Below are 25,741 nucleotides of genomic sequence, written 5' to 3' on the forward strand. Positions count from 1 at the left end.
GTTTCAGTACGAACAAGAGAACCGAGAAGAGAAGTTGTCTGTCTTGTTTATCGCTTGTCTTACAAATCGACACGACCCACGCGAGTAGAGTCAACAATAATAATAACAAAACTAAATCGTACGTAAATTATTCTTGTCCTATTTAATTCCCCGCTGTTTTTGATCTCTAGCGGTGTACTGAAAAGAAAGCGTAGTTAAGCGAAACCATATATACACCAAAGTCTATAAGAGTATATTCGCGTTATCTAAATAAAATAAAGATATATTGTATAACAATACGTAATAAAGATTCCTATCGCAATTTCCATAAGTATTGTATAATTGTGAAAGTTATTGGCATTCTTCGACGTGTGTTTGTTTATGCGTGAGATCGTTTATCCAGTGTACATACATTGCAGCACGCTACCGGCCGGCGTGTTATGAAAAGTCCTTTGACAGTTAAAAGGTAATAATTTACTCTGTTTTATATACTGCAAATACAATTTTTGTGATGGTTTGGACAGTACATCATTTTACCAATCAGACTAAAATTTTCATGCAGGCTTATATGTGACGTCACGTATATACTTATAACAAATCACAATACATTAGAATTTATACAATGTCTAGAATTCAGTTTCGATTCCCTTCTAGAACCTAGTGTCACCATTCGAAGTCTCAGAATAAACAGGAAAATGTTCTTCGCACTTTTGAACTTTTTGACAACTCAATTACATGGGATTCAAAATGCAATGGGGTATCCCTTGAATATTTGTTGTTTTTGCTAATTTTGTATGTATTTAAACTTTTCTTGTATTATTATTCACTTTCAAATTAAACTTTTACAGTTAATTCTGATCAGATCAACCCGTCATAGAAAATGGCGAAGGCGACCCATGCGTTATACCTGTATTTGTAATAATTTTGCGTGCATGTAACGTTTTGAATCTGAGCTATTGGGGGCAACTACCCGGTATCTTTTGGACTCTGACGAAAGTGAAAACGAGATCAGTAAACTTTGTTGATGTTTCTATATATATATTATTTGGCAACCCCCTTTTGGTAGAAGAAAGGACTTAGCTCTGTGTAATAAGCAAATAATTTAATCGTAATCGCATTTTAGTTCTGAGTCGAAGCTTGGTTGCGATTTATCCGAATATTAACTGTTTAATAAATTTATTAAACATTTGTGAAATCTGAAATTTTGTGCAGGGCGAGAGAAGATTTAATATTAGAATATTATATACCTTCGTTATACTCTGCAAATCGCGGTAAGGATAACTCCAGTTATCTTGTAAGTTGGTAAGGCATTTAAAATATTGTAAATAATGTTATAGTATTTTATATTGGATATAGAATACAAGAGAAGCTTGTAGCGTTACATTTGATAATTAAAATTGTTTTTTATTTGTTTGGTAAAGAAAGGAAAATTTAGGTATATATATTTTCTTTGACTAATAAATGAAGAATATCGAAATAGATCGAAGCTTTAGGCAATATGGCAATGTAGTGTTGATTCGAAACCATTTCTTAAATGCAGAGTTAGGGCAAAAGAAGAATTCAATGGAAAAGGTCGGATGAGTTGCTAGGCCTACCGTCTCCACGTAACTAATGTGGTATTTAAGTATATATATTTTTATAATGTTAATATTATCCACATTAAGATATAGTGCTATCCTTTTTTCCTTTGCCTTTTTTAATGAATTTTTTCTTCTCTGGAATCATTTTCGATCTTTAGTGAACTAAAAATACTCGAAGAGTTGTACACTCGGCTTCTGTACCCACGCACTCATTTTACGTATCTACCTAGAACCTCAATTCTGTGATATAGCTAAGGTTTCTCCCTTAGAACCTCTGGGATCTTCCAGTTCGCCCTGCGCAGATACGCGTCATGCGTGCTTCACTCACCATCCTTGAATTCCCAATATTCAACCCGGTCGTATTTTCCTTTCGCTATGACCTACCTCACGCGTGGTGAAACGCAGGCAGGTTCTCTGACGGTTTTCCAAGATGCAAGTTGTACGTTTCTCAATTTTATTCTTCTTTCCCCTTCTAAACTTGTTTCTTTGCTATTTTATTTTCTCATTTCTAGCTCTTCCCAATATTTTTCTGCTATTATTCTTCGAAATATCTAAGGTAATATGTATATGGTACTGAGGGGTTTAAATAATTTTGTGCATTTTACAAATAAGTTTTAAGAAGTGTTCCAGTACTTGAATAAAATATTCGTGGTGTTTTCATGGCTGTCAAAGAGATTTCTTTATATTATTTTTCTCTTAAGATCACTTATTCTTGTGTCCTTCAACTTATCTTTAATTTTCCAGACTAGACTCTCAGTACACATGTTTTACCAGTACATACAGTGTTTAGCTTGCAGAGTAGATAAGTTATCGACTACTCACAACGTACAGTGGCGTAATCTATACGTAGGGGTTGGAATAGTCTAGAAGAAGAGATCTCCTTATATTGTATTATTTATATTCTTTGAATAGTAACACTCATAAACATGGTAATTACAGGGAATAGAGAGATTTTATGTATGTCATTCCTCGTTCTGAAAGTTTTAGAATAGGGTAGAGGATTTAATATTTCGTGCACGGGGGAACCTACAATATGATTTGCGGCTTCTCGGAAGCTCAAGCATTTTGAAGACGAAATAAAATTCTTTTCACGCCTCCATTCGAATTTCCGCTTCACAGATGTCACCGTTTGTTCGTGTACTTAAAATTCACGTCTACCATAATTCACTGAAGAGCTGATACGTACAAAATTTTCAAAACGTAGTACGCAGGAATGTTTCCCCTATAAGTGAAATCCTCTGTGCGGTTGCATAGTCACATCTCTTTAGTTAAGCTATTATTGTGCTACTTTTACACCTAATATAGGACACACCCATGACATAGCGAACTTAAACAAAAATGAGAAGAAAGATCATAATAAGAAAAATCGATAATTCCGTAAAGAATTTGATTACTGAATAATAAATGCTATTGGAATTCATACCTTAATGGTTTTCATAAATAAAGTGAAACTGTATATAAATGAGAGGAGGATTCTCTGTAATTGCACATGACTGATATTGAGTAATACGAGGTGAGTTAACAGAAATAATGTTAACCTCTACGCGCTCCTTGAATATAGTATTTGGTAAAAGCAGCTCATGCATCTGGGGATGGATTGGGGATAGTCGAATGAGTAAGCTGAGTGAATTTGGTATTGATTATTGGTTTCAAAAAATTTGAGGGTTTTGGTCTTTCCTCTCTTCGTCTGACTACGTTTCTCCCCCAATCTCTCGTTCCCAAAGATGCGGCAATCCAATGGGGTGATTTTGGATAGAAGTGACGTCCATACAGAAGGTAGTCGCTATGAGAGTGATTCACGGTGAGTCAACTTTTGTTATCCATCATGTTTCTGTTTCCTATTTCCGCAGATCACTTTTGCAAGTTGCATTTGTCAAATGAAAAATTTTTGCCAGTTTGAACTCGCATTGACGCTTTCAATTTTAATTGGCTTGTTTATTATCGCATTCCTCGTCGCACATCGGATTATAAAAATATCTATTTACGATTACATTTGTGTACATACTTCATGATAGATCAGAATAGTCTACCGAAATGGCCGTTAATTGCAAACCGTGTCCCAATTAACATCAGTTGCGGACCTCCAGAAGTCCAGGATTCAGTTTTCCGTCATCATAGAATCCCGTAAGAACGTTGAAAAGCAGCATGGAAGAGCGGTCGAAATAGTAAGAATAGAATAGTTATCGCTCCTAGATAATCGCGTGGGTCCCGGAAAAAAATGGCGCTTGGTAAATTTCTTGAAGGAGAGTGCCGACCTGAGTTTCCAACAAAGTGACCGACGGTTCGTGATTGATGCGTCTCTTGGGAAGGTAGGTTGAGCCTTAGGGCCCCGGTAAAGACGGCTCAGACCCTCCCCATTCTCTCCTTTCTTCTTCCTTCTCGGAAATAGGGCTGTTTTCTCTTTGAGGAACCCTAGTGGCAGCGGTAAGGGCCCAGGATGTATATCTGCCCGACAAATGTTATACACCCGCCTTCCCGCTCCGTCAACCCCCGTGCAAAGGGCCACCGGAAAAACCATCTCTTGAGAGCGGGAGAATGCTTCACGATTGGCGCCTTCTTACTCTCTTTTCCTCTTGTTGTAGTCGTTTAACTATTCGTTTTTTCTCATTCTTGGTACCCTGTATCCTACCTGACCCTGACCCTGACCCTGTCACAGCCACCCCCGTTTACCTCGTCATACTGCATTGCAATATACTCCATTCGGCTTGTCCTCTCAATAGTCCGTGCCTTAACCTGGGACCAGAGCTGGAAACATCCCTTACGCACATTCCCTCTTATGTTAGTTCCATTTATATCTGGTGTCCACGTCCTTACTCTCGTGCATCACAGATGGTAACGACTGTACATAAATTGGAAACTAGACAACAATATTTGATGCTTGATACTTCGTCATTATATTGATACTAACTTGGTACCTCACGAAGAATTGGGATACTGACAATTTATTATTAATTACGTTTAACTGCATAGTATAGTAACGTATCGCTCTTGAAATAATGACTTGGAAATCATCAGAGAAAGATATACTATTGTCTTTAGTCCCTTGTCTCTAATGTTATGTCACGTATATGTCTACCGTAAGAAAGTCATTCGTTTTTCTATAATAAATATATAGGAATAGGCAATTATAGTGATCAGATCGATTTTTTCGGAAATGAAACCAAATATAAAAAGATGTTTTAGACAGAAGTTGTATGGTTTAAAGGGGGACGGAAGATTCTGTTATTGAGTTGCAGGTCGCAGGCCAACTTTCATTTTTTCAATAGGATGATGCAATTTTTCATGCGCAAATCAAATGAGCTATTCAATTTTGAGTCTAAAAGTACAAATACATTAATGACTCAAAATTAGCAAGTGATAAGATAAAGTGAAAAATAAAGAATATCCGTTCTCTACATTACTTGGGATCTATTATCTATTATCCCCCCTCTCTCAACCTCTTCTCACCCCATTCTACAAGGAATTCGGGTCCTAGTGGAGCGCGAAACGCGACGAAATTTAAGCCAAACATCTTTTTAACATCCTTAGCCAGTTAATGGTCCTAGTCAAGTTACGTTTTAAGCCGCATGCACAATGTGCTTCAGGTAAGTAAGTAGGATATTAGAAACGGATATTTTTTCTTACTTTTAAAATAAAAATTAAACTAGATTTAATTGAAACCCTACAACTTCTTTCTGTAACATTTTTTTATATCTGGTTTCGTTTCTGAAAAAATCTACCTATTCACTGTAAATGCCCCACCCTGTATATAGATGCGTGTCCTCTTAGCACTAAGTTTAGTTTAATTTTTGTTTTCATTTCCTTGCATGTGTGATTTAGAAAGCGGGCAGATAGTATCTGATTGATGGACTTCCGTCTGTTTTTATTTCAAATTTCATTATCCAATGCTTGATTTGTACTTTAAATAACAAGAAGATGAATCTTAATGTAACCGGTCACTGTATATGACCGATCGGATATCTACTGACAATAACTACTAGACTAGTCTCATGCTTGATTCTCATTATCATTAGTAGAAGAACGACGAATAAACAATTTTCCAAGAACGTATTATTTTTTTCAATTTTCCATAACTATAGTTATGCTCTTGTTAAAGATAGCGGCTTGTGTATATACACTGTATAGGTACCATGTATTCTCATGAATATTTACTATTGACAAAATGCAGACACGTTTGAGTTTTGAAGCCTGGATAACCCATGGTTTTTTTCCGTTAGTTTTCTTTTCCTAACATTTGGTATTAACATTCAGGATCATATACGGTGTCCTACCATGTTACGCAGGATGCCGGTCCTGGCCATAGGACGCTATTGCGCTCCTCCAGTTGAACCGCATAAGAAACGGGGCCTTTGTATTCTTTCGTATGTATAAGACGAAGGATGCGAATTTTCCCGTTGGTTATTGATTTCTAAATGGAAGCGGAGGGGACCCCATTACTGGATCCCGGGTCCCGCAGGTTTCTTCGTGTACTATACATATATTTTTCTTATTCCACCATGGGACCCAATGTCTACCGACCCGTAAGGCTGTAGCTATATTTATGTTATGGGTGGGTACCTATATATATTCCAATTGTGAGGGTAGATCAGACGGGTTTTTTCCCTACTCCATTTTCTTTTTCTATTTCTTTCTGTCTCTCTGAAGATCAACGCTGCGGTCCTTTAATTTGCATAAGGGTCAATGAGAGACCTTGTAACCAGTTTTGAATAATCATGCTCCGATTCGTGTGTATGTATATATATTATAGTTGAGTCAAGAAGCGGATAGATTTCGGGATGTATTGGCTATCTATAAAATGATGAAAACAAAGTTGTGTTAAGGGAAATACGATGCATCCTGGTGCCATCTTATGGGAGACATAACATTATTTTAGTTTTTTATGTCTCTCTTGAGAATTATCGCGAGGTCCTTTCGTTTTTTTTTTAAATATGTGACAATGACAATGTGCGTCATAAACATTGTAAATAGTATTGGATATAACAAATAAAAAAATCTATAATACATTTGTTTTTATTACAGACCCAAGCATCTAGTAGGATCCGGGACATAATCAATCCTTTCGGAAGCTCTCGAGGCTTGCTGCAGGCTGCACAATGAGTCATGGGAAGAATTATAATCGAGGAGTCAGTCTTGCCAGTCCACCGTTCTACGACCTGGATCTACGCACCCGTGGTACAATGGGGTTCATGAATTCACCGTCCCGTCAGCAACCTAGTCCCGCCAAGATGCCATGGCAGTGCGCTACGAGGTCCGGATATTCCAGCGTCAGTCCTCCGGGAACATCATCCTCGGGTAGTAGTGCAACTTCTCAGTGTTACGGTAGATCACCGGACGATCTCAGTGTCGATAACCTTATAAACAGTCTCCTGCATGCAGTTAACACCGATTGTTTTGCCACATGCGGACCTTGCGACTCCCGTCGTGCACCAGGTTTGACACTTGGTCTCCCCAGGTGTCGTGACTGCACGGATACACCCTGTGACTCCTGCCTAGCCTGCCAGCAGGTACTTATATCGAACATCATCAGTTTGCAAGTAAGAATGCGTTTGTTACATCGCATTTTCTGATATTTTATATGGCTAAATGTTTGCTGACATTATATTCTTTGTAATTCATTTTATTCTAGAACCGCCTTGGTGGAAATCTCCTGCTTGAAAATCCTGGGGGACACTCCAATCCTGTGGAGATTCTCAGCCCTCCATTGGTACATGTTGCCGGATCACCACCACCACCCAGTACGGCGTTCTATTGCGAGATACATCGCGATGCACAGAGATATTATTGTCAAACCTGTAGCCGGCCTCTTTGTGGTGATTGTGGTACGCATCATCATCATGGACATATTACTATCCATCTGGTGGAAGCTGTCGAAGGGGCTGCGGTTCAGGCCAATCAAGTTATGAGCGAAGCAAGATTGGGGATAACTGCTTTGAGAGATGATCTCGATGCAGTCCAAGTAAGCATGTTCACCGTAATTTTTAGGATTGCATGGCGTTAACAGTAAGACTATAATACATGGTTATCAAATTGTTAGGTAGCTGCTGAGACATTAGAGCAAAAGGCACGTCAGGCTACGGCTGACGTAATGTTATGCGTGAGAAGAGTAGCTTCTGCTTTGGAAGCAAGAGAGAAAGATTTGCTCGGAAGAATCGAAAAGGCACGATTGCTGAAATTCGCTGCTCTTAAGGCACGTGATGAGGGACTCAGACACGGGATTGCACGACTCTCCAGAGCAATGGATAAATTGGGAGAGTCTATGGAAGCATCAACATTATCAAGCAATCCATTAGACCTGCTGGTTACCAAAGATATGGCTTCTGCTGAGGTAAATGGAATCTTCCACAAGAAAAAATCTTAGCTAAGGATCTGTATTGAATTCCGAGTATGTTTATAAATTTATCATTCTGATCTTAGGTGTTTCAAATTCGTCAGACTCGCCAGAACCTGCCACCGCCAGAAGAAAATTGGATCTCGTTCACAGGTCCTGAAGGAGCTGTAGTACACGCCATCGCAAATCTGGGATCCATCGTTGTGAACAATCCTGGACCAATCGGCGATCGCCGTGCGGTTCGTGGTCGCGGAAGTTCACCTCAAATATATCAGCAACCATCTCAGATGATTCCATTGGGTCCTGTTCCTCGAGGAAGACCAATACCACTGAGTACCTTTCCCGTGACTGTCCGCACTGGTCGTGGAAATGGCAACAAGTTACCAATCAAAGTGATCGGCAATGACGGTGATGCGCGAGAAAATCTCTGCAGACCCTGGGGCGTTGCTTGCGATAAGGACGGAAACATCATCGTCGCGGACAGATCAAATAATCGCATTCAAATCTTCAGACAAGATGGAAGCTTCATTCGGAAGTTTGGTACCCATGGAACAGCACCATGTCAATTCGACAGACCTGCTGGCGTCGCCGTTGACGGTCGACGTCGCATAATCGTCGCAGACAAGGACAATCATCGCATCCAAGTCCTCACTATGGAGGGTCTTTTCCTACTTAGCTTCGGAGAAAAAGGCTGTCGCTGCGGTCAATTCAACTACCCCTGGGACGTCGCCGTAAACTCAGAATGCCAAATTGTCGTATCGGACACGCGAAATCATAGAGTCCAATTATTCAGCGCTGAGGGTATCTTTCTACGTAAGTATGGATACGAGACAACACCAAGTATGTGGAAACATTTCGATTCACCACGTGGAGTCGCTTTTAATCCCGAGGGCAACGTTGTCACAACTGATTTTAATAATCACCGTGTAGTCGTGATTGATTCTGATTTTTTAAACGCTAAAGTCCTCGGATGCGTTAGCGGCGCAAACACATCCGGCAATAGTGGTACTAAACAGTTTCTGAGACCTCAGGGTCTCGTCATTGACGACGAAGGCAACATCATTATTGCCGATTCGAGGAATCATCGTATTCAAATATTTGATTCGGCCGGTACGTTTAAGTGGAAATTTGGCAGCTATGGAAAGGGTCCTGACGAGATGGACCGTCCATCTGGTATCACATTAAGTCCTGATGGCAGAATTGTGGTTGTTGATTTTGGCAATAATCGTGTTCTACTGATCTAATTTCCATATATCAGTATGAATGTGTCATCTTGGATCACACTTGATGTTTCCAATATCACAAAACACGTTTAAGCCTCCATCCACTACTTCAATTATTATCATTACTACACTGAAACTATTACTACTACTACATTATTATTATTATTATTATTATTAACTATTATTATCTTAAAAATTATTTTTATTATTATTACACAAGACTTCTGTTCGAGCGTTTCGAATGCTCGCAGATTCTTGAATTGAAAGGAAAGACCAAATTAACGAGATTATTTCTCTGCATTTTTCTAATGAATGAAAGGACTGACTTGCTTATCACGTTGGCATCTATATTTTCAAAGATACCAACGCGAGACGTTTAAATATTTTTACTTGGTCCATCAACATGGATACGAGCGGTGAAAAATCAATTAGAATATTCCTCACCAATGGCATGAGTTCGGTTTTCGTTGTTTGTTTCCTAAGGTTTTTTTTTTTGTAATTACCCAATAACTATAATTCCTTTCGACAATTCGAGTTAAATCGAAGAACTGACGGTTCATTCGTTCGTTCTTTTGTTTCTTTGTGTGAAAAAAGCGAAACGAAATACACACAATTTTTATCTTTTATTTAAATTTAAATGAAAAAGCCGTTCCAAACGAGACAATTGTCTGAAAGCATGGGATGCGTATTGCTTTTGCTTCCCCTTTATGTGAATTTCTTTTTCATGAATACATAAAAAAGATGGCGCTGTGTACCAAAATTCGATGAATGATCAATAGATCATTGATTAATATTTCATATAATTGATACGCGTAGAGTATAACTTTGCACGTGTTGATTAGGATCAGCAGTTAGGTCCGAGAGATGATTCTCAATTTTTTAAAGACAATGTTTTCATTATAGGTAATATAACTTTAAATACGGCTCCATGGAGCAAAAGATTTGTTTTTGTTCCCTTTTCTTAAATATCTATTTTTCCTTTTAAGTTATCAGAGTGCTAACAAGCTAAATTCTTTTCCTGCTGGCGATTATTATGCTCTTTAAAAAATTTCTTAATCTGGTGCCTCACGTTTAAAATACACTTTCGTTATTTAATTTACTTAATTTTTTTCTAACTTTTCAAGGCAGTTTTCATATATAAATAATTTTTACCCTCTCTTCTCCCAAGCTTTCATTGGTTCATGTTCGTACTTTTCGAATCGATATGATCGTCGATCTAACAATGCGGTCGACGATATCGAAATCGGTTGATTATACCCCCAACGCCCGGGTGATCCTGTGATAACAGTCTAGAACGAGCGAGCGTTGGAATTTTCTGATTAATGTACATGGAAATTATATAGAAAATGAGTCTTCTTATTCATTCGATTGGACGATCTACTATCATATAATAGCGAGACAAATGTGTATGTGAACGCGCAGACGCGCGCGCGCAATTACACACACACACACACACACGCACACACAATTTCTTGATCAAATATTTTTTGGTACGAATAGTCTAAAAAAGAAGGTAGAAAAATTAACAAGAGCCCCCCACCCCTTCCCCTCCTACCGCTGTTACTTAAGTATAGTAGATGTGGGAAAAGCTTGTAATGGCCGAGTCTTTTTACTATTATCGTAACCTGTGTTCTGACATCTTATTTTTTCTTGTCTTATTATTAATGTTATTCTATAATTGATTATCAATTATTCTTCTCACTGCGTATTATCACCTTCGAGATTTATATACTCTGAGGCCGCAAAAAAGGATTAATAAGGGACTTCTATGTGTAGTAATTATTTTATCCCTCTTTCCCCGTTTCGTAAGGGGACTAAAACGCGTATATTAATAATTTAAGGGAGTGATGCACAATTTCCACATCAAAGGGCAAATTGGTGGTGTAGCAATGGTGACAAGGGAGAGAGAAATAGATTGAGAGATATAAGCAGACTTAAGGAATGAATAAAAGAAAAGAGGAAAACGCAGAGGGAGACAGAGAGAGAGAGAGAGAGAGAGAGAGAGAGAGAGAGAGAGAGAGAGAGAGAGAGAGAAAGCGCGCTGTTGTTTCCCCAATGTAAATCCTGCTATGCTATGAAAAACTTGATAGCGCCATTATCATACGATACAAGAATTAACGAAAATTTATTTCAAATGCATGTACACAATTAGTTTTCATTACACGTTATTACATACACGATAAATGTAAATGGCGTGGTGACACGTGGGATACAACGTACACGCTCATTGTTCCATTTGCGCTTTTTATAATATTTTTTATTGTGACGAAACAAAGAGAAATATTGATTGCATCCACACAGTAAGACTGAACCAAGACTGAATAATATGCAAAGTTCTGTTGTATGTTGTCCAACACATTAAAGATGATTGAATGAGAGATGATGAAGATGAAAAAAGAACTATAATAATCATATATAATTGTATATAAGGATCTTTATTAAGGATATTACATGTGGGCCATCCAAGTTGCATTCGTATCTGATGTCCGTTTTCTGGACCTTTTGAGTATATAATAAATAAATAAATAAATATATATATGTGTATATATATATATGTATATGTATATATATATTTATGGTGAGGCTGAGAGTGAAAGAGAGAGTGAGAGATATCGAGACAGAGATTTTGAGAATAGGAGAAAAAACGTATACTTTTGTATGTGAACTTCAACGTGATAATAGCATTTTATTTGTTATTTTCTTTTAATTTTTTTTTGCTTTCTTTTTGGGGAAGTTTTTAAACCGTCAGCTGCTTCGCTACTTTTTAACTATCCTTGGCTGTTTTCCCCTATTTGAGTGAAAGACACGAAATTAGATGATTTACATAACAATCGAAGTTTTTCTTCTATCGAATAGAGGATACTTGAAATTCTCAGACTTAGACGATGCTGTCTTACTATTTCTTTTTTGAAACCTCTATTTTGACAACCTTTTTACATTTTCATATTTGAAACTTGGTTCCGTCCTTTGTTTCATTTCTTCAGCCTTTTTTTATATTGTAGCACTTTCCTCCCTTTGATTTTTTTGAGAGCGAATGCATTGACGGTACCTTAAAGAATTTACCGACATCGAGACGTTTTATTCTCTAATCCAGCTGACACTTCGACAGATTTAAAGTTATTCTCCAATGTCGCACTCTTGTTTTTTACGGTTAGAATTTAAAGATACGCAATGTCTTGCTCAAGAATTACCATTATTATATCATTATTACCCTCCCTCCCCTTCCTTTGTACCTACAGTCAACGTTAACCTAGTCACACTCCAAATAGATTTTTGATAGAAAGTGAAACTAACCACTAACGAGATTTCGTTTATGCTATACGAGATCAGGTATCTTGGTTTCTTCTATTTCTTTTGTGTAACTCACGCGAGGATACTTATGTTTGTCGACGTCTGTATTGCAAAAATATTTCGTTAGTTTTCTATTCGCACACAATTGTTGCACTATTTAATATCAAAAATTTGTTCATAAGGATTCTTCGAGTACTCGAACTTTCCAAAAAGTGTAATGAAAATCACTTTCCACGATTAACGTAAAAGCGACAATGGCGCGATCGTTCATAATAAATCGGTTTCTATTCTAAGTCTTCGTCGTGTCGCCAATCATATACCATAACCTAAAAAGCGAGCCAAATAAATGATCCCTTTTAGTTTTTATTTGACTAACGCTACAGTGGGCGCGTTCGGGGTTTGAATGAAAAAGAAAATACAAATCGTAGACACGATACTCGATATTCCTTATTATGATTTATTTATTTTGTAACGTTCTTAAGTGAGCTTTATCAAGGGCCACATCATAATGTCGATCGATCCAATGAATATAACAATCGACGGATTTCAATGTTTATAATACAAGTTAAATGATTAAAATTTGTATAGTTTCAAGTTCCAAAGCCCGAACGCTGTTCAACGCGTAAGAATTTCGAAAATGTGTGATTTTATACATTCGGACGCATGCGCACATGATACACACGTATACGTAAGCGAACAAAATTTCACACTACTAATGTATGTACACGTGTACATGCACGCACTGTAAGTTTAATTATTACAATCGAAAGGTAGGTGCGTGCGATTACATGTTTAATGATTTTCGTAAAAATTTGGTTAGCGCGCAAAAAATTCTGTGCAACAAGAAGATGGGCAATCAGCGATCACGCGTTATCGGAATGCCTATCACAATGTACAAAGCTAACTTTTAGGTTGGCAAAATTATTAGGAGAGTTTTTCAGTATGATTGAGAGACAGAGAGTGATAGTGAAAGTGAGAGTAAGAGTAAGAATATAAGGTAGATAAGGAGAGACGCGCAAGTTGAAAGCTATCGAAGAAGAGTGCATGTGATATAATTGTAGTAGAGAAATGTTAGCGCGAAAGATAATGGGAAACAAGATAAAGAAGAATGTGAGATAGAATGTAAAGGTAAAAAAACGATAAAAACTAAATGATTGTTGTGTGTACTCGAGGGCAAGAGAATGCAAAAATAATTGAAATGATGAAAACTTTAAAGAGAGAATGAGAGAGAAATCGAAGTAAAAGTAAATCATTGTAATAGTCATTGCATGGTGCATATAATGCTGAAGGAATACGTACGTACATTATATCTATTCGGAGAATTGTGTACGATTCATTAAAAACCGTTTAGCCTGCCTCTAAAACTCGTAATGTTGTAGAAGTAATAAAATTAATTGAGATAACTAGAGTTTATTAATATTAAGGAAAGTCGTCAGCTACCAAAATGATGAAATTATTGTTAAACCGCGAGTCCCTATAAAAGGGCGCACCGGTTTGTTTGCATCGCTTCTTCGTTTCGTGTGAGTGACATAAAAACTCTCTAAAGAATTGGAAAAGGGGAGAAATTATGAAAATAATTTTTAAAAAACACAAAACGAGAGAGAGAGAGAGAGAGAGAGAGAGAGAGAGAGAGAGAGAGAGAGAGAGAGAGTGTAACTGAAGAGTTAAAAAAGGAGGATTTAGGATTATATAAACGGAGTAAACTGAGGATTTAGGATTGTATAAACGGAGTAAACTGAGCAATACAAAGTCGCCACAACAGGTGTGCTACCGTTACGAGCATAAGGGAAGTAAGAGGAGAAGATTTTTTTGTCCTTACTTTTTGATCTTTCTTTTTTTCTTTGTTTGTTACGCAACACCCTCTCACGGTGCGTGATACATATATAATTATATATATCGTGCATATACAGATATTCATATATCCAGCCTCTTGGCTGTGATTATGTTTCCCGATTAGCCACTCTCTTTCTTATTTTATACGTATTAGATAGAAAGATACTGAAGAAGCGGAAGCCACATTGTCGTATCTCTCCCATAATAATAATAACAACCTCAACAATAACAACAAAAATAATAATATTGTTCTCGAGATGAATGTTATAAATAATTTATATGATCGCCAGAGCTTTGTCAATCTTAATGAACAATTGGAATAATCGGGTTGGGACAATGCGACGTGGTAAGTCGTATAATTATTATTGCAACTATTATATTATTATCATTAATAACGCTACCCTGCTGCTTGCTTGTTGTCGTCGTCGTTGTTATTATTATTATTATTATTATTATTTCTATTACATTGATAATTTTATTACTAATGATCGGTCATTATTTACTATTACTCTTATTACAATAATTATATATGTAATATACATTTTAAGGCTAATCGAGTAATCGGTAACTTCGCACATTAACCGATTCATCGCGATTATCGTGCCGCTTTCTTCATGACGCGAGACAAAAAGTTCCTACCGTTTTCTTTAATAACATTTGCGATTATTTATACATGATAATTATAATCACTTTCTTGTAATTGCAATGTGCGCATAAAAGACACTCGATACGCAGATCGAATCATCTAATTATTGTAATATTGTTAAGGTGATAATAAACAAAATCAAATAAAAAGTTAAAAAGGTGCAAAATAAAAATATAACTTACCCCTTTATTTGACTAATCGAATATTTATTCCTATTTGTCGCATAGGGTAATGTTTGTTGTCTTATGAGCGTATCGGTTTGTGTTTCACTGTTAAAGGGGAAATGGAAGAAGTGATTTGTTAGGTGAGTTGTGTCACACGGACGATTCTGGCAGCGAGAAAACGTCGTATCCAAAAGTCACATAATTGGCTATACGAGAACAATTCTGAGTGATACGGTGTAAGGATCGTAGATGTAAAACTTTCCCTGCGTATCTTTTTTTTTTATTTTCATTGGTGGTTTTCTACAACAGTGCGGTAAGTGTCATGTAGATATTGAATAACAAAGGTATTGTCGGGTAGCCATGACAGATACATAGGCTGTCACTTTCGAGATTCAGTTATACATATATTTTCTAACAAATAATTGAATAATTCAATTTTGCGTAATAAAAATAAAACAAAAATAATATGATAGCAAAAGTAGTTTCTATCCCTGACGTACACACTCGGTCCTATAACGGTCGTATCGACTCACCGAAAGCTTTCCGACCCTCGTCGGAGAGGTACAAAAGAAGTCTTAGATCCGATTTTTCTCCCCAATCAATAATTTTGTGTTAAGGTGATCTGGGAAAGGATAAAACATCTATCATAGTCAGTAATTCTTTAATGACAGTTCTAGTAGGGTTTTAAATTACAATTCTGGGTCGTTACGAGCATTGTGCCTCCTACGGAACATTCATTTTCAAGAGAAAGTACTATTTTGTAAAACATTCACAAAAATCCCCTTTTTCACGTCTACAGTAAAAAGAAAGTAACTAAAGTTTCAAAAAAGTTTGCATAAAAGTAACTAGTGTGGTTTATGCATGCGCAGTATTTTTTTCTTATACCTTACTAAAAAAGTGGCACTTTCACCATACTTTACGAGTGTTGTTAAAAAAAGAACTTACGTAATTATTATCTTCCAAATTTGCCGAAATATTTGAGGAAATATGCATTATTAGTTAGGTTACATGTATTACTTGCAATAACAACAATGAATATGAACTCGAAAAAATCGGATAATTTTTGTATTTTTTTTCTAACGTCTTGAATTCGTCATTTTGGTTTTCGGAAATCTGTACTTTAGCGTGATAATGAAAGAACTAGAGAGTAGGCGGTGTGGGGCGAAAGCCCATGCTATTTTAAATTAGCTACTGCGTTGAATACTGTCGAATGTCGACGAATTGACCACGTAAAATTAGCCGTTTAAAAATTACAGTAGATTGTTTATAAAGAATTTTATTCACCGTTTAAAGAATAGGTTGTAATTGCTAAACGACCAACACTACAAAAAACCATGTGGTGAATTCATAGAACAGCTTTCAAGAAACAGCATGAGCTGTAGCCCATTAAAATCGGTTCGAAAATGTACTTCTATGAAAATTAGCATTGATCACTTAATGCTCTAGCAAATACGTTGCTGTTAATGTTCCTCTATGTTAAGGGCACATGCTGTAATACAAATCGTACTACACAACTGTCAATTAACACATTTAACTTTGTAAAATTCATTGTAAAAATGTAGCTGTTATTTGATACTGTGCAGCGCAGTAGCTATGTTAAATATTAATATTTAGAAATGAAATTTTTGAAGTATAAAAACGAAGCTTACTCATGTATTTAGTAACAACCATTTAAAATATTTAATTATTTTTATTACTACGAGTAAAAAATGGAATTGGCAAACGTCATCCTCAATATTTTCCATTTTTCATTGTAACGTTCAGAATAGTCCATTTTATCGTTTAAATATATTTTATTCAATGTCTGAACGTTTTTTTTTCACCGTATAATAACAATATTAACTGTTTCACATAAGAACCTGCGCATAAGCTGCTGATTTTAGAATTAATTTTCTCAAAAACGACATGATAAACTTTTCAAATAATTGTAAGCGTTTTCAATTTTACTGATGAACGCTGGAGGGCGAGAACGCTACATTTACAATGTTCGGAGGTTTGTTTGATCGATAAGGATTCTTGAGTAGTGCGTTACTGATGTAGAATAAGTTGCGCAAGGGGCGACGGGGGGGGGGGAGATATTTTTTATTTCATCAAATGCTCAATAGCACATAGACAGAAATTTCGTTATTCCACTGTTCCCTGAGATGACAGTTTTTTCCTGAAGAGCGTGGTAGTAGCATTTCTGAATATCTTTCTAATTTCTAATCACCGCGGGACACTATTAACCACGTCATGCCACCTAAGAAGAAAAAGGAGCTGCTGGAGCTGCTTCCTCCTGAGTAAGGATATCCTGTGCAGATTTACGTATTTTTTTGTCTTACTGAGTATGACTTGCATTCCTGCATTCGTTAATGAAAGACTGGCGAAAACTTATCTCGTTGCCTTTGGTACATTTTTGAAATGGTTTTTGTATTCTTTTCATGGAAGGCCTGAACCCGATGCTCCCGAGGAAGAGGAGATGCCATTGGCTCAGGTTCCTGTTTCCGTAGTCACCGGACAAATCTTTGGTCCTCGAATTCGTTATATCGATGAAACTGCTGAAGAACAGAGCTCTGATGATGAACCTGAATCTGAGAGTGACGATGAGAGTAGATTCATCAAAGAAGATCTTCCCGAAGTGCCCTCAGAATTTTGGCACATGCAGAAACTTATTAAGTATATGAAAGCAGGTAATCAGACTGCTACCATTGTCTCGCTGTGTCTGCTGAAGGATTATGAGCTTACGTCCAGAGTCAGTGTACTATTTTATAATAAGAATTTATTCATTTGTCGGATTGATAAATGCTTGAGTGTTGCTTTACCGTTTTGTTGAAGATTATTCAACGAGCCATACACGAAATGGGAGGTCTCGAGATCTTGGTGAATCTCTTGGAAACACAGGATATAAAATGTCAGCATGGATCCTTAGCAGTCTTACTGCAGATTACCACATCTTCGGAAATGAGACGCTATGTAATTAATCTTGGTATCATAATGCCACTGATACAGATGATGAAGCACCCTGCTAGGGATCTCCAAGTTCTAGCTGCAGAGACTATGGCGAACATTGCTAAGATGAGAAAGGCCAGGAAGCAGATACGACTACGTGGAGGGATACCATTGATAGTGAGTTCATTTTAGAACATGCGTGAGTGTCTTATGCATTCGCCATCGTATAAAAGAAATGCGTGCTTTCTTGCTTGTTTCCGAAAATCTGTATTCACAATTCCAGACGAATTGCTGGACATTAACCGTTTCAGCGCTGAGTTGTGCGACGTTAAGCGTGTTCTGTGGGTTGCCCAGTTTTTATGACAAAGCGCACGCTGGACTGAATAAGTTTCGATGTAAAATATATTGATTGTACGTGAAGTAATTTTTACAATAATTGCAGAAATCTTAACAGAATCTTTTATTTGATTGAACATTTATAACATTATCGACGTTAAAAGTTGTAAATTATATCTTTTATATTGAAAATTTAATAATTTTGTTTTCTTTGGTAAATCTTGAAGCAGGATTCAATACATAGGTATTTGACAAACGCATGCTTACTATTTTTTTTATCTCTAGGTTTACAAGCATCATTGGTATCGCATATACATATATTTTCATAGTCCAAATTGAATGGTTGCGTGAGAACACATAAATGGGGTCACAGCTCATGATGAACGATTTTTTGGAACCCATGTATGGATTCATAGCGCTGAAAGGGTTAAGTAAATGGAACAGTAACATTTCCAAACGCTCAACAACTCCGATTACAAAACGGAGCATGGGCAAAGATCCGATAATTACGCATCGTATGTTTAAAATAAAAATTCTGGTTAAAGCGTTTGTCCAGACGGGTTGATTAAAATTTACAGAAAAAATCATGTGAATATGGATAGTTTCATGTCCGAATGTCGAATATTTTTAGTTTGAACGTTCCGCATCCGCGAAACTAATTTCTTTGTTATGATAAAATGTTGTACAAGATGCGACCGCATGGTTCAACCGTTTGTATCTTACGGCAAACTATTATACCCCGATATTTTTAGTAAAAATATTAGTTAAAATGTTTTTTGAATTGGTATTTCAATAGATTAACTTGATCTTGTAGTTGGATGTTATGGACGTACCTGATGTCATTCTACAACGGTCACTAGAGGATTTGAATGAAGTTGAGCGGGAGTTGGTGGCTGTTGCTGTTGGCTGTGCTAAAGTAATGGATTCCCTTAGCAGTAGTCCTAAAATTAAAGAAGAATTACGAAGGCATGGTGTGGTATTTCTCATGGCGCGATTCTTACGCTCTCAACATACCCACTTAATAATACCTATGATGGGATCCGTACAACAATGTGCAGATTTGGTATCTAGACTTATGTCAAATTGTGTATCTATTAAAAAATTATTTTTCTATTGAACTATTTGACTTCTTTTAGAAAGCATTTAGATTAGCTTTCGAGCAAATGGGCATAATCACCGACATAGTAAGACATCTTCAGAACGAGGATGTCAAGCTCAAAGAGAATTGTGCGCTGGCGATATTCAAATGTGCACCAAATAAAGTCACCCGCGATATGGTGCGTGAAGCTGGAGGTTTAGATCCACTGTGTAAACTCGCCCAAAGTGAGGAAGTACGTGAAAATAAGCGTCTCCTGGCAGCAGTGACAGGTGCCATCTGGAAATGTGCTATGAGTCCAGAAAATATAACAAGGTTTAACCAGAACAACCTGGTAGCATCTTTGATACCACTCTTGCAGGAGAATGAGGACGAGGATGTTTTGACCAACGTTGTAGGTACTCTTGCAGAATGTTGTCAAGATCCAACAAATCGGGACGTTTTGCGTATTAATAATGGATTACCAATGATGGTACTATTTTTTTTTATTATCTGTTTCGATTTATTTTCCCTTTTTATTTAATCTTCTGCATTCCCTGAGATATTGTGTTTCACTACAGATTCGGCTTCTGAGTGCAACTTATGAGCCTCTTCTAGAAAATCTACCATTGGTTTTCAAGGAGTGCGCAGAGAATGAGCAATGCATGGACATCATCAATGATTCAGATCATATCCAGGATGGTGTACGATTAATCTGGTCGTTGCTTAAACATCCTAGTAATATTATCAAGAGGAATACTTGTCTAGCGCTTGTACCTTGTATCAAGTATGCAAAGGACTCTCCGGAGATGGTTCGGGCCTTCGTTGGCGGTTTAGAGTTGACTGTCAGTCTTCTAGACAGCGACGATACTGAAGTTCTCAGCGCAGTATGTGCCACGATAGCAGAAATAGCCAAAGATCCAGAAAATCTTGGTATATTGACTGATCACGGAGTCGTAAAAATGTTAGCTGGTTTGGTGCAGACCGTAAGTATTTCAATAATGGAAAAACTATTGAAACTTGATAGTGGCCTGTATTAATTTTTTTTGTAGGAAGATGATAATCTACGTGCCAATTTGGCACTAGCTATTGCCCACTGTTGCGAATGGGACCGAAATAATTATGAATTTGGACGGCTTAATGCTGTCGCGCCTCTTGTTAATTACATGATCAGTAAAAATAAGGATGTTCTCAAAGGAGCATGCATTGCCTTCTATCATTTCAGCAAAGAACCACTAAATTGTGTTACTATGCATACTTGTGGTGTTGTTAAGGTAATACAACTTTTTGATAACTGTGTCGAGTACTTTGGCTATAATAGATTTTTATATTGTCTAGCATGTTCTACGATTAGTGAGTTCGGATGATCCTGATGTGCAGATGGCAGCGGCCACGACTACCAGGAATATTCGAAAACTTGCATTGACTGCTGAGAAATTCCATTACAAAGAATTGTAATTATCTTCAATTTAAACATATATATAAACATACAATCCAGTCAGGCAAGCTTAAAAGCGAAAAACATTTAATATAACCATATGCAACACAATTTATATTAGTGCAATTGTATTTTCAAAGAGCGATATATGTATTGTTTATGCAGAAAAATGAACAATAATCAATGAAAGAAACAGTTCTTTTGTAATTACAAATATTCCAAAAAGCTAATTATGCACACAGCTTTTATGATAAACATTCACATCGTTAATCCTAATTTAAATGTCTCAGGACTTGACTTGATTGCCGGAGTATACTTTACGAATTCACTAAATTAATTTTTTCATCAAATACATTTTTTTATAAGTAGAACTATTTATTTACAACAAGAAACTTTAAGTGACTAAATAAACTCGATTTACTTAATAATAAAGAAGGTAAATGAAAAATCTTATTTAATCAATACGTCGAGTATCCTTCAAGAAAAAAACAAGCTTTGAAACATTAAAATCTGATTAACGGTGAATATCTTTAATAAAGAAAAAGTGTACAAAATTAACTATGTGAAAAATTCGTAATTATAAAACAACCGGCTTCATATCCATTGTTATTAAATTTTTTACACGAATAATACATTGTTCTTTGTAAATTCAGTTGTAGCAATATAAATTGTATTAAATGGTCATACTGATATGTTCACTTTTATGCTTGCCTGATTGAACTGTAGGTATACGTAACATTGAATTTTTAGGAATTCGCTTCAGGATATCGATTATCAAAATTGAAGAGAGAAGATGGAACCGATAAAAATATTTTTAAATGAAACGATTTTTGTGCGAATTTTTTTAGTAAATACAAAATCAATGCATAGCAACAGTTCCACCAGGCACTGCTGATCATAATAAGACGCTATTGTGTTTCATAGGTTTTACCATAAGAATCAAAGGCTAACTTTAGTTAGCTTGTTTGAGTTAAAAAGTCGTGCATACATATAATGGGTATGCGAAACTGCAATAAATTATTTTATAGATATCTTTAAATGTTTTTCAGAGTCTTAAGTATATGGAAATGCGCTACGAATGCGTTTATAAATATAATTAAGGTACAATCTATGTTAAGGGCTGGTCAAGTAAACTTAGAAATGCAAAATTCTGCTATTTAAAATTTCATTGTAGAAGCAAATGTAGAAAGACGCAAAGACAAAGATCAAATAAAGATTGTACAATTACAAAAATGTTTTTTGTTTTCTTGGTAAATGCATATATTGGAATAGACGAAAGAAAAATGACACTTATATATAATAATATACAATTTAATTGAAACTACAAAAATTCATTAAACAATAAATTATTATAATATAACAGATACATTATACAATAAGCACATCACTTGAAACATATCTTCATTCAATGATACATCCAATAATTTTCCTATTATAGTTTTAAGTGTTGAAAAATACAGTTTCAAGAACGTCTCGATATATGTGAAATGTTATATAAAATTTGTTATTCTAAAGTTTATGAAGTTTAATAAAAGTAAAAGCATTGTGGTGCATATCAAATTTGCTGCCTTAAACGCTTAAATTATAATACATAATTGAAAGTACATGCTGTTGAGTACTGGATGAAATACTTAATTAGCACCTAGTGCACTTAAGTACTGCAATCAGCAATAAGAGATTATGAAATCACATTTATTAAATTTATTTTAAAAGTATTCCTTATATTGTGTCTATAAGGGATATTAACATCATGCACTTTTGCTTGTTCCTTCTTCAAAACAAACTACCATAAAACAAACACCATGAGTAACATTTTATTATATCAAAGCGAATATTAAAATAAAAATGTATACGCACTTTCTCGATAGACTTTTTCTCTAGCTTTAATACTCACACTTAATTGTTTCATAGGAATGGGCCAAAAAAGCTATCTGATACCTTTTTTTCTTTAAATCTCATCCAAACGAAGTATTGAATTTAATTTTATATCAACTCAAGTCTTTTTATATTACCAGACAATGTACTTCTTTATTTTCGTTTTATTCTTTCTTCTCATTTGCTAGTACATTCGTGGTCACTTTGATTGCTAAAAATGATATAGAATAGTACAAATAAAATATAGCAAGATATTAATCTATTAAATTAATACATGATAATATTTACCAGTTTGACGAGCATTTGTTATAAAAGTATCCAAATTTGGTTGGTACTGTAAGAATTTTGGGCGGATGACACGATGATATAAAATCAAGGAACCATTGTAGTCTATAGGTACCATCAACCAAACATAGAAGAGGCACTGGAAAATAGAATACCGTCATTGCAGGCTACTTGTTTGTTTGTTTGTAGAGTTTAATATTTATATAAAAAAATACCTTAAGAAGCCAGTATACTGGAAGCCAGTATACAATATAATCTACAAAGAATTCTGCTATAGTAAAAGTGGCGAAAACAACCCAGTAAGTGAGCCACTTTGTATCATCATCCTTTTGTGGAGTCTCTAAAGCTTTCATAGAACAGTACGCAGGATATATAAATCCAATAATGTTACACACAAGTTGTTGTCCAATTCCAACAACCAGATAAAATGCTAGAAATCCAACAGCCACTGAAAATCATTCAATACAAAATATTTATATAAGAACTTATTCACTCCGTTGTAAAAAAAAAAAAAAAGATTTAGGATAAGAAATTTATTTAATAAAAATAAGTTTGAATTATGATAACTTGCAAAAGTATATGTAAATAATTAATTAAAATATAGCATATTTTGGCAAGCTATGTTTATTACCATATTTAGTTAATAATCACATTGATTCTTGATGTTCTGCCATAATTTAAAAAGACTGAAGAGAGCTAGACCAAGCTTTTGATAAAACAACTATATGATCTTTAAGATTTAGGATGTACCACAGTAAAACATTTATCAGTAATTTTTTTAATCAAGAAATTAAAAGATTAGAGTATCATAAAATCAAAAAGAATAAACTGGCTTATCAGTCATCTGTTTTAAGTAATAGAATTTTTAAAAACATCAACCCAAGATAACATACAAAATTATTATAATTTAGTTAATAATATGACAATACCAAATTGCTCTTGTTAAAGCTAAAATTAATAGTACAACATCAATTATAAAAGATTTTAACAAATTCTGTAAAGATGTATCAAATAAAGATCACAAGATCAATTGCACAATGATCAATTAATATTTAACTAAAGATTAAATCCATAATCTACACATCTGATTTATTAATGTGGCAGAAAGGAGCAAACTTAAATAAATCCTAACCTATAAAGGATGGAATACATTATAATGTCTCTTAGCTAGTGTTCTATTACACAAAGAATCCACAGGACTTTGAAAAAGTTTTCTTTTAAAAATTTTGAAATAAATCAATAAAATTACTCATTAACCATGTAAAAATTAAATATTAAATATTTGTACTAAGTGATTTGCATAATTTTACAAATAAATTGAACAAACTTGCTGGATAAAAGTGAAGCGAGGAAAAAACAAGATTTGTATTATATAACCAAATGTTCCTAAATCACCAGCAAAGAGTAACCAAAGTTCCATAACTAAAATTGACTAAATCGTTTTTATAATTTAATAAATGCATTTCCTTAACTCCAGTAGCATAATTACATGCTACATAAAATAATGTAGGGTTATCAGCGCAGATGCATCTGGTTTTACTAAAGTTATAACAAATTTAATGGTTTATTTGTGAATTTTTTTTATACCAATATTATATCAGACAATCTACCGATACTATATCATATTTATACTAAAATTAAACTGACTGAAATATGCCGAATTTATACCAAGTACTACATTCACTTCCTATCGTATTTACATATGTCAGATATGCATATAAGAGATCTGCATCTATAGAATACTAAAAATATACCGAAAAATCACAGTAAATAACGGTATGAACAGACGCGCTAAGGTGCTATATCACACAAGAAATAAAGTGAGAAATGACGAGCTTAACCTAACTCACCAAGAAAAATATAAAGACGATTGACGCCCGTCTTTTCCTCCGCCATTGAGAAATAGCCAGTCCATGGCTTAGACTCATCTTTTAAAGCCTTTTCAAGCGATTCTTTAACAGCTGTAATTCTTGCCATTTTCAGAAATTTTGGAAAATGTACGCAAATTCTTCACTACAACTAAAGGTGTGTTCCAAAATTCACTTCAGGTATAGTTGCGTCGGGTAAACTGCAGTATACGACTCCAAACTGAAGTTGGCTGCTAGTGACTTAGATTTTTAACGTAGCGCCATCTATCAAATGTAATGCGAATTGCATAGAATAGTGGCGCCTCCTGATGGGAAAAAAGAGCAACTATCTTTAAAAATTTGAAACGAATATATTTTTACTGTTATCATATATATTATCTTGTTATAAAAATATATTTTCACAAAATATGATCTAGTAATCGCAATATTCCATGTTTGGAGATTTGTTTCGTTTAATTTTCGTGCTACGCCACACAGGTTTGCACCTATTATGTATACATATATTTTGATAAGAAGATATTACATATTTTTATATTAAATATGTGTATATTTAATTGATGAATAATATTATTTAAAAATATAAGAATGTATAAGTGCAAGCTCGTGATTGTACATTGAGCATTGAATTTGATCTACTGCTTCGAGATTTTTTTCTACAATGTATCGTTTGCTTTCGTAAAACATGTAGAAGCATGATTTTCGTTAGTAGCTCGCAAAGCGTGTAATACAAGTGTTCTATTATTTCTTTTGTTTAAATTGGATTGTGTGCGATCGATTGCAATGGTGATACGGTTCGTAGATTTGTTCAAACTAGATGAGAAACCTTCTATTGAGGTAATCACCTTTGCACAAAGATTTGGACTCATAGCTCAGACTTTCAAGTGTCCAGTGT

General features: G+C 35.3%; 3 protein-coding genes across 10 annotated transcripts; 2 read left to right on the forward strand and 1 right to left on the reverse strand.

The window, feature by feature from the left end:
• Positions 1-14: 14 nt before the first annotated feature.
• LOC107263848 (E3 ubiquitin-protein ligase TRIM71) lies at positions 15-14,716 on the forward strand. Of its 5 annotated transcripts, none has more exons than XM_015731487.2 (6): positions 16-118; positions 399-445; positions 6,579-7,093; positions 7,186-7,515; positions 7,594-7,884; positions 7,974-14,716. In XM_015731487.2, exons 3-6 carry the CDS (start codon positions 6,653-6,655, stop codon positions 9,129-9,131), a joined length of 2,220 nt encoding a protein of 739 aa, XP_015586973.1. In that variant the 5' UTR covers positions 16-118; positions 399-445; positions 6,579-6,652; the 3' UTR covers positions 9,132-14,716. The 5 variants fall into 5 exon arrangements, with proteins under 5 accessions (XP_024936927.1, XP_015586973.1, XP_015586974.1 ...); XM_015731488.2 differs by having other exon boundaries at positions 22-445; positions 6,579-6,851; positions 6,936-7,093; XM_015731489.2 differs by having other exon boundaries at positions 22-445; positions 6,579-6,851; positions 6,990-7,093.
• Positions 14,717-17,138: 2,422 nt separating this feature from the next.
• LOC107263839 (armadillo repeat-containing protein gudu) lies at positions 17,139-22,348 on the forward strand. 4 transcript variants are annotated; one of them, XM_015731474.2, is made up of 9 exons: positions 17,139-17,323; positions 17,472-17,775; positions 17,859-18,149; positions 19,123-19,371; positions 19,445-19,876; positions 19,965-20,369; positions 20,436-20,657; positions 20,722-20,837; positions 21,572-22,348. In XM_015731474.2, the coding sequence occupies exons 1-9, from the start codon at positions 17,277-17,279 to the stop codon at positions 21,603-21,605; spliced, it is 2,100 nt and encodes a 699-aa protein (XP_015586960.1). In that variant the 5' UTR covers positions 17,139-17,276; the 3' UTR covers positions 21,606-22,348. The 4 variants fall into 4 exon arrangements, with proteins under 4 accessions (XP_015586960.1, XP_015586958.1, XP_015586959.1 ...); XM_015731472.2 differs by lacking the exon at positions 17,139-17,323 and having other exon boundaries at positions 17,338-17,775; XM_015731477.2 differs by lacking the exon at positions 17,139-17,323 and having other exon boundaries at positions 17,640-17,713.
• A 151-nt stretch (positions 22,349-22,499) lies between these two features.
• On the reverse strand, positions 22,500-25,087 carry LOC107263844 (receptor expression-enhancing protein 5). The gene is made up of 4 exons (XM_015731484.2): positions 24,832-25,087; positions 23,197-23,429; positions 22,985-23,120; positions 22,500-22,907 (listed from the first exon to the last, which is right to left on the reverse strand). The coding sequence occupies exons 1-4, from the start codon at positions 24,956-24,958 to the stop codon at positions 22,861-22,863; spliced, it is 543 nt and encodes a 180-aa protein (XP_015586970.1). The 5' UTR covers positions 24,959-25,087; the 3' UTR covers positions 22,500-22,860.
• Positions 25,088-25,741: the final 654 nt, after the last annotated feature.

This window comes from Cephus cinctus, unplaced genomic scaffold (genome assembly GCF_000341935.2).
Source record: "Cephus cinctus unplaced genomic scaffold, Ccin1 Ccin1_scaffold0165, whole genome shotgun sequence".
Lineage (NCBI taxonomy): Eukaryota > Metazoa > Arthropoda > Insecta > Hymenoptera > Cephidae > Cephus > Cephus cinctus.

Coding starts and splice junctions, on each gene's coding strand:
- LOC107263848 (XM_025081159.1), top strand. CDS start 6,653: ATGAGTCATGGGAAGAATTATAATCGAGGAGTCAGTCTTGCCAGTCCA. Junction 7,094..7,185: donor CGAACATCATCAGTTTGCAA/GTAAGAATGCGT, acceptor ATTTTATTCTAG/AACCGCCTTGGTGGAAATCT. Junction 7,885..7,973: donor AAGATATGGCTTCTGCTGAG/GTAAATGGAATC, acceptor TTCTGATCTTAG/GTGTTTCAAATTCGTCAGAC.
- LOC107263839 (XM_015731472.2), top strand. CDS start 17,371: ATGACTTGCATTCCTGCATTCGTTAATGAAAGACTGGCGAAAACTTAT. Junction 19,877..19,964: donor ATAATGGATTACCAATGATG/GTACTATTTTTT, acceptor GTTTCACTACAG/ATTCGGCTTCTGAGTGCAAC. Junction 20,658..20,721: donor ATACTTGTGGTGTTGTTAAG/GTAATACAACTT, acceptor TATATTGTCTAG/CATGTTCTACGATTAGTGAG.
- LOC107263844 (XM_015731484.2), bottom strand. CDS start 24,958: ATGGCAAGAATTACAGCTGTTAAAGAATCGCTTGAAAAGGCTTTAAAA. Junction 23,430..24,831: donor TCGTCTTTATATTTTTCTTG/GTGAGTTAGGTT, acceptor AATGATTTTCAG/TGGCTGTTGGATTTCTAGCA. Junction 22,908..22,984: donor AACAAATGCTCGTCAAACTG/GTAAATATTATC, acceptor TATCATTTTTAG/CAATCAAAGTGACCACGAAT.